The sequence below is a fragment of the Perca flavescens genome, chromosome 23 (assembly GCF_004354835.1).
Source record: "Perca flavescens isolate YP-PL-M2 chromosome 23, PFLA_1.0, whole genome shotgun sequence".
NCBI classification, from domain to species: Eukaryota; Metazoa; Chordata; class Actinopteri; order Perciformes; family Percidae; genus Perca; species Perca flavescens.
The window spans coordinates 338,906-347,500 of record NC_041353.1 but is presented as its reverse complement, the minus strand read 5'-3'; the positions used below and the strand labels follow the sequence as shown (position 1 = coordinate 347,500).

Genomic DNA, 8,595 nt, shown 5'->3' with positions numbered 1-8,595 from the left:
CCCCCCGGGGGCGTCTGGTACCGCCCGGCCCGGGTAGTCTCCCCGACACCGACCGGGACCGGCTGCTCACCGACCACACCGCCACCTACAGGAAATACCCCGGACTCAACAACGTGGCCTACATGGTGACAAAGCTTTCTAACTACCCTGGAAACAGGGTACCAAGGGGCAGTAAACAGGGTACCAGGGGGCAGTAAACAGGGTACCAGGGGGCAGTAAACAGGGTACCAAGGGGCAGTAAACAGGGTACCAGGGGGCAGTAAACAGGGTACCAGGGGGCAGTAAACAGGGTACCAAGGGGCAGTAAACAGGGTACCAAGGGGCAGTAAACAGTGTACCAGGGGGCAGTAAACAGGGTACCAAGGGGCAGTAAACAGGGTACCAGGGGGCAGTAAACAGGGTACCAGGGGCAGTAAACAGGGTACCAAGGGGCAGTAAACAGGGTACCAGGGGGCAGTAAACAGGGTACCAAGGGGCAGTAAACAGGGTACCAGGGGGCAGTAAACAGGGTACCAGGGGGCAGTAAACAGGGTACCAAGGGGCAGTAAACAGGGTACCAGGGGGCAGTATTTTTAATAAACTATCTGTACACTTACAAAGATCTCAGTGCTTGGGTTAACATGTAGGGACCTCATTATGCTACCGTTGAAGTGTGGTGATATTTTGAGCCTTGTTAGTGCTATAAATAGCGATCTGTTGTGTCCCATATGCTAGCGCTGTAAGCTCATCAGCTAGCGGTCCGCGCTAGCTTCTTTCAAGTTACAAACACATTTGATTAGCATGAAAACATGTCCCAGAGAAGGATCGATATAGAACACATCTATTATTAGCCCCTAGGGTTTTTTGTCCTTTAAGCCAACAGATGTTGCATTGCATTGTTTGTTATACTGCAGTGTACATACAACCAGTGCAACATGTCCTGTTCTGAAGACACATGTTGGACCAGTCCAGTATGACATGAAATAAACCTTGTGTTGTAAGAAAACTCTATTTGTTATGAATCTATTTTGATGCGTTTTCCCATAACCTTGGTAATTTTAAATATGTTTAAAAATATCGAAATTGATATCAATATTGCAATATCACATTTTTTCAATATCGTGCAGCTCTAATCTGAACAGGGAGCGGTGTATTTTTGTAAATCCAACTCCAGGCTGTAGGTGGAGCCAGAGGAGCTGTATTTATTTAAAATGACCTGCTACATGTAGTTCTACTGGAACAGTTTCAGCAGATATGACACAAAGGTAGTTTATAAGTCTTACCTACTGCACCTTTAAACATCTGTGTCATTAAATGGTGCTGAATTTAAAAATAAAAACGATATAAAGGACATTAACAGAGGATGCAGCACTGACCGGTTCTGTCTCCTGTCTCTCCCAGTCGGACCCTGACCTCCCCCCGGACACCGGCAGCCCCTCCCCTACAGACGAGGTGTTTGACTCCGCCCCCCCCCCCCCCTACATGCCCCCCCAGCCCTCCATTGAGGAGGCGCGGCAGCAGATGCACTCGCTCCTGGACGACGCCTTCGCCCTGGTGTCTCCGTCCTCGCAGGGCAGCGCCGCAGGGCTGAGCGGGGTAAGCCCCTCCCCCCAGCCCCACCCCCCAGGCTATTACCCAGCAGCCCCCGCTCACAGCCCCTTCTCTGCTGTGAGTGTGTCCTCCTGCCATTTTCAGCCCGCCATCAATCCATGTTCGCTTTTCATTTTGTTCTTCTTTTCCTCTTTCTGCAGAGATACGCAGAGCTGGGAATGTCTCACGCATCCGTCCAGGGGCTGCTGCAAAGGTCAGTGAATGGGAATACGTAACTGGTCCGGTACTGACTGGTCCGGTACTGACTGGTCCGGTACTGACTGGTCCGGTACTGACGGAGAACGCTGTAACCGGCAGCCATGAACCGAGCTGTAATGTAACCCTACAGAACTAATGTTCAGCAGCAGTTAGTCACTAAAAGTTCTGTTGTTGCTGCTGACAGACTCAGATTATTATTCTAAGTGTCTGACAACATTATGGGATGGATCCCTACAGAGATAGACCTTTTAGTTAAAGAGTAAGATCCTTTTAGTTTAACATCAAACAGCCCCGAAATCACCATCACCAAACTCCACCAGACTCCATGTAAATATTCAGGACTTTTAGTGTGTATAGAGCCAGCATATCTCCATCAGACTCCATGTAAATAATCAGGACTTTTAGCGTGTATAGAGCCGGCATATCTCCACCAGACTCCATGTAAATAATCAGGACTTTTAGCGTGTATAGAGCCAGCATATCTACACATGTAAATGGGTGAATTAAGGGTTTATTTCAACCAAACCAGAGTGGTGATTGGTGGAACAGTGGAAAGATGAACCAAGACGGCTTTTGATAGTTTTATTTAGTTTCTGTCCACTTTGAATGAAGTGTGTTTTACGATGATACTAGTCCTGATTATTTACATGGAGTCTGGTGGAAATATGCTGGCTCTATACACGCTAAAAGTCCTGATTATTTACATGGAGTCTGGTGGAAATATGCTGGCTCTATACACGCTAAAAGTCCTGATTATTTACATGGAGTCTGGTGGAGTTTGGTGATGGTGATTTTGGGGCTGTTTCATGTTAAACTAAAAGGATCTTACTCTTTAACTAAAAGGTCTATCTCTGTAGGGATCCATCCCATAATGTTGTCAGACACTTAGAATAATAATCTGAGTCTAGAACTTTTAGTGGACTCTAACTGCTGCTGAACATTAGTCCTGTAGGGTTACATTACTGCTCGGTTCTGGTTTAATACTGGATCAGTTTCACAGATTGTTGTTCCATCAGACACTCAGACACACAAACATGGAGACAGAGAGTCCAGGTGTGTAGTTTGTGCCTGAACCAGAACTGATTGTGTTTTCTTCAGACCGGGCCTGAGCTCCGGAGGGTTTGTGTCTACCGGAGAGCCGCTGCAGGACTCGGTTTATTCCAGCAGGGGGCAGTATGAGGACCCCCCCTCCTCGTCCAGACCGCGGCCTGTAGGGGGAAGCACAGGTAAAGAACTTGCATGACATTCTGTACAGCCACCATATCTTTATTCTCTCATGTCCAGCTCTATCTCACAGCGCTGTGGAGTCAGATCAGAGCCACGTTCAACACGCTTTACAGACACGGCTCTGCTGATTGGCTATCACCTGGGACACACCCACCAAACCACATAGACTGTATATATATATAATGGACCACCAGACCCCGTGTCTCTGGTCTGAGACCAGTGGAGGATATCAGAAGTCTCTTTCTCGGTGCTGGCTGAGTGTTACTGAGCAGCCTCCAACTGAGCTTGAAGACGTAGATGTGACGTGAGCAACGTGTCTGAAAGTGTGAAGTCTTCTGGTAGCTGTGAGAGAGAAATCTCAATCATTCCCAATCTCACAGAGACGGAGAGTGTAGGTATATGTAAGGAGATAACATAGACACAGGCTAATTACTGATCACTAACATGCTAGTTAACATTAGTAATTACTGATCACTAACATGCTAGTTAACATTAGTAATTACTGATCACTAACATGCTAGTTAACATTAGTAATTACTGATCACTAACATGCTAGTTAACATTAGTAATTACTGATCACTAACATGCTAGTTAACATTAGTAATTATTGATCACTAACATGCTAGTTAACATTAGTAATTATTGATCACTAACATGCTAGTTAACATTAGTAATTACTGATCACTAACATGCTAGTTAACATTAGTAATTAAACCTAAACAGCTAATGGAAGTCCAAACTGCCTGTGAGCTTCTCCTGTACTATACGGTAATTCCTCTACTGTGTGACAGTAAGTCTCGTGGTTATGACCCAATCGTTAGTCTATTGTTATAAAGCGTCTGCTACGGAGCCATAACGTGAGCTACAAGGTAATGGAGCCTTTTATACATTGTCGTGTTTCTTTAGAAATAAACAACGGAGAAAAAGAGTCTTTAAACTCTTCAGATGTAAAGTTATTCTCTGTCAAAGTGTCGTCAGAATGAATGGGAGTCAATGGGATGCTAACGGGAGGTGAAGGTTGGTAGCATCAGAATGAATGGGAGTCAATGGGATGCTAACGGGAGGTGATGGTTGGTAGCATCAGAATGAATGGGAGTCAATGGGATGCTAACGGGAGGTGATGGTTGGTAGCATCAGAATGAATGGGAGTCAATGGGATGCTAACGGGAGGTGATGGTTGGTAGCATCAGAATGAAGCCATAGGAGCTACGCTGTGTGAAGAGAGGCTGGCTGACCCCCTTGGATCTCAAAGCTGTGTCACACCGTCCAGAGGACACATGTCGTCCAACACGGTGCGTCTCAGAATGAGTTTTTGGGTTGTTAGATCTGATGCGTGTCTCTCTGCAGGTGCACAGCTGCACCACCTGACCCAGATGGGTTTGTCCAGTCAGATGGCAGCGTTTCCCGGCGTGGGTCGCAGCGTGTCCGGGCCCACCGGCTCCAGCTGGAACCAGCAGCACTCGGACCAGGACCTGTCCAGACCCGGAGCCAGCAGAGAGAGCGTGAGTATCAGACTGAGCAGTTCTTCAGTCTTTACTTCTAACCAGAACCAAACAGAACCTGTGGATCTGTTTTACAGTTTTCAGCAGTGATCCACAATAAAATGTCTGTCTGTCTCTCTCTCTGTCTCTCTGTCTGTCTCTGTCTGTCTGTCTGTCTGTCTGTCTGTCTGTCTTGTCTGTTTGTCTGTTTGTCTGTCTGTCTCTCTATCTGACTTGTCTGTCTGTCTCTCTATCTGTCTTGTCTGTCTGTATGTCTGTCTCTCTATCTGTCTGTCTGTCTGTCTGTCTGTCTCTCTATCTGACTTGTCTGTCTGTCTCTCTATCTGACTTGTCTGTCTGTATGTCTGTCTCTCTATCTGTCTTGTCTGTCTGTCTGTCTGTCTCTCTATCTGACTTGTCTGTCTGTCTCTCTATCTGACTTGTCTGTCTGTATGTCTGTCTCTCTATCTGTCTTGTCTGTCTGTCTGTCTGTCTCTCTATCTGACTTGTCTGTCTGTCTCTCTATCTGTCTTGTCTGTCTGTATGTCTGTCTCTCTATCTGTCTGTCTGTCTGTCTGTCTGTCTCTCTATCTGTCTGTCTGTCTGTCTGTCTGTCTGTCTGTCTGTCTATCTGTCTGTCTGCCTGTCTGTCTCTCTCCTCCCTCCAGGTGCTGTCCTTTCCCGAGTTCTCCTCCTCTGTTTTCCAGATGCCCGGGTCCTCTCTGCGGGACGCCCCCCCTCCTGATGACATCACCGCCCCCAGAGTACCCCCCCGAGGACGCGTCCCCCTCCGCCCACACCTCGGCGTCTCTCATCAAGGCCATCAGGGACGAGCTGCGCCGCCTGGCCCAGAAACAGGTCTCCATCACCAGCTACCCATAGACTGGCCTGGACCGGTTCAGAACCTTCGACTGGTCTGGACCGGTTCAGAACCTTTGACTGGCCTGGACCGGTTCAGAACCTTAGACTGGCCTGGACCAGTTCAGAACCTTCGACTGGCCTGGACCGGTTCAGAACCTTAGACTGGCCTGGACCAGTTCAGAACCTTAGACTGGCCTGGACCGGTTCAGAACCTTAGACTGGCCTGGACCAGTTAAGAACCTTAGACTGGTCTGGATCAGTTCACAACTGGAAACACTGGAGCCAAAACCCCAAACACTAACTGGTCCGCTCTGGACTCTCTGGAGCTGATCCACATCTGGTCCCCTAAACCCAAATGACTTTGTACCTCGCTCCATGTCTGGAAAACAAAACAAGAGACGATGTCTCCTCCGGTTCTTTACAGGGTCCGTCTGCGTGTCCATCATGTTCTCATCTCCGGAGTAGGGCTGGGCCATATGGAAAAATATCTAATATCACAATATTATTGACCAAATACCTCAATAACAATATTGTAGGGTTGACAATTGGTGCTTAAAAATATTTACACAATGAGATTATAGATAACTAATCATCAGTAATGTGGATATAATGACTAAGTGAGTAAAGGTGAATAATAGAAGAGTTACAGTCTGGTGAGGTCAGAACATGACATCAGCCTTTAAAACCAGGAAAAGACACTTATGTCATATCACGATATCACGATCTAAGATCTAAAATCTAAGACGATATCCAGCATCATATTTTAAATTTTTTTTAATTTAACCTTTTTTTAACCAGGTTAGTCTCACTGAGATATAAAATGTCTTTTTCAGTTACATATAAAAACAATTTATAATCACAAAACAATCACAACAGAGATAAAGACATCTCAAGTGCATTTCAATTAAATAAAAATACCATTAGTTAAACCATTTGCACGTGTGGATGGACTCATGTTGTATGGTTTTAACATCACCTTTAAGATCCTTTAAGGACCTTAGACAGTGCAGTTTGAGTGTTTTCTATGGGTCATTCCAAGTAGAAGGTGCAGCAAACATTCTTAAACATCTCTGTCTGGGCTTGAGGTACATTCAAATATAAATATAACAATGTAATATTGATATATTGCCCAGCTCTACTCCTGAGTGGATCATTCAAACATCAGTTGTCCTAAACTTCATTCCTTAACATTTGAAGAAATGCTCCTCCCTCCTGATCTTCCTCTGGACCTTCTGGGGTGTTTCTTCCCACCTGAAGTCTTCGTCGCCCCCACCCCTGAACTTCTGAAGTGACGATTCATTCACGAAAATCTGGAGTAACGGGCCGGCTACATCGCACGCATAACGTACGCAGAGCGGACGGTCCAACACTACGCTGTAACATATGACCTGACACCTAGCTGCAACCCAGACTAATAATAATAATAATAATAATATGTCTATGGAGATTCATTTATGCATCCAGGTAATTGTAGTCTCAACAAAGCTTTCATTTAAAAAGACTGAATTAATTTCACGTCTTGTATTTTATAGTCTTTTTAAATTAAAGCTTTGTCCAAACTAATATATTTATCCAGCTCTACTCACACACAATGAGGCATATCTTCAGTTGTAACTATAGGGCTTAACATCTACAAGGGAAACCAAAACCCCAAAGTCTAGGATGACATATCCCACTGACTCACTGATCGTATCGGTGCCGATGTGAGCGGGTGCATTATGTTGGCTGGATCATTTAAATCAGGGGTGTCAAACTCAGTTTCACTACGAAAATGATATTTTACAACAAACTGTTTCCCACGCCTGATATGCAAACTCGCTGCTTCTGTGGTGATTTCTGAATGTCAAAGTCGGCAAATCTGCCAATTTCTGTTTTGAGTGTCGCGTAATTACAGTTTGAAAACAGTTTCTGTCTTTTTGGTTTCGGCGCACATATAGGCGGGCCAAAATTAGTTCTGAACCTAAACTGATATGTGGGCCGGATAAAAACTTGCAAGGGGCCAGATTTGGCCCGCGGGCCTTGAGTTTGACACCTGTGATTTAAAAGGCAACCGCGACTACACTGTGCGTCTGCCCTGTTTCTGATACCTTGGCGGCGAGATGTTTCCGTGGCGGGCCGCCGCGGTAATATCAACACAGAGGAAACGCTGCCGGGCACAACCGCAGCGTAAGACATCGGCTCGTCATACGCAAAAACACGACGATATTTCTTTTAAAATTAAACTACGGATAAACAGCAATAGAGCCCGACCGATAAAGGATTTTTAAGGCCGATACCGATACAAATATTTGATGATTTAAAAATCTGATATTCCGATATATCGGCTGACATATATATTTTTAAAAATCCAGAAAGTGTAACGCAACATAAACAGATTTCCCTAACATTAGTTATTTGTAGTTATTTGAGTCCTCATTGAAATAATATGATAATGCAGTTTAAAAATAATAGGTTGTTTTATTGTCACAACAGAACAGAGAAATATATTAAAGTTCTGATAAATAAAATGTATAAAAATACAAACTTAAGATATGAAACTTAAAGTCCTTTGAACAAAGAGACACTAACAACAAAAAAGTCAAAGCGTGTAGCCAACAGGGAGGTTGTAGAGTAGAGCGCCCTCTGGTGGACAGACTCTGCAACGCCAACACTCACAACATGGTTGAAGGGGGTTTCGTCCATTTTTTATTTTTTAAATAAAATTTCATGTATCACAATCATTTGTCATCATAAATGGTTCTGATGAATTAATAATTTTAATCGTCCAATATAAATGCCGATACCGATAGTTTGGAAAATATATATATATTATATATATTATATTATATATAATATTGGCCGATATATCGGTCGGGCTCTAAACAGGGAAAGACTTAATGTCTGTCAGCGAGCGCGTTGGCAGTTGGGTTTGGAGAGCTTCTGTTGTTATTTCTAGTTTCCTCTTCTAACATCTGACCGTAGATTAATGTTTCTCCAAAAACTATAGAAACCCCAACGGTCCCACAGGGAACACAGGTCATAGTCTGCTCTGCAAACTGTTGGCGTACGGTAGGTGTTCAGCCTGACTGGTATCTCCTGATCTTCCAGAATGAATCCTCCTTCCTGGAGGTGGATCTTTTAATCCCTTCTGAACATCTTCCTGGAGTAGACGTCCCAAGACGTTTGCCCTGAGGTTGTGGAGCCAATCCCTCCTCAAGTCTTGGAGCAGTCCGTCCCTGTTGGACTGCTGGAGTGGCCC

The 8,595-nt window shown here is 44.8% G+C and overlaps 1 protein-coding gene across 1 annotated transcript in view; it reads left to right on the top strand.

The window, feature by feature from the left end:
• The window catches only part of LOC114550472 (UPF0606 protein KIAA1549), a 30,496-nt gene extending 24,978 nt beyond the window's left edge, over positions 1-5,518 (top strand). The window contains exons 17-22 of the mRNA XM_028571271.1: positions 1-125; positions 1,381-1,575; positions 1,731-1,783; positions 2,887-3,014; positions 4,363-4,517; positions 5,165-5,518. The exon at positions 1-125 is cut by the window's left edge and continues 11 nt beyond it. Coding sequence (XP_028427072.1) covers positions 1-125; positions 1,381-1,575; positions 1,731-1,783; positions 2,887-3,014; positions 4,363-4,517; positions 5,165-5,518 — 1,010 coding nt within the window. The remainder of the gene's footprint in view (positions 126-1,380; positions 1,576-1,730; positions 1,784-2,886; positions 3,015-4,362; positions 4,518-5,164) is intronic.
• The last annotated feature ends 3,077 nt before the right edge of the window (positions 5,519-8,595 follow it).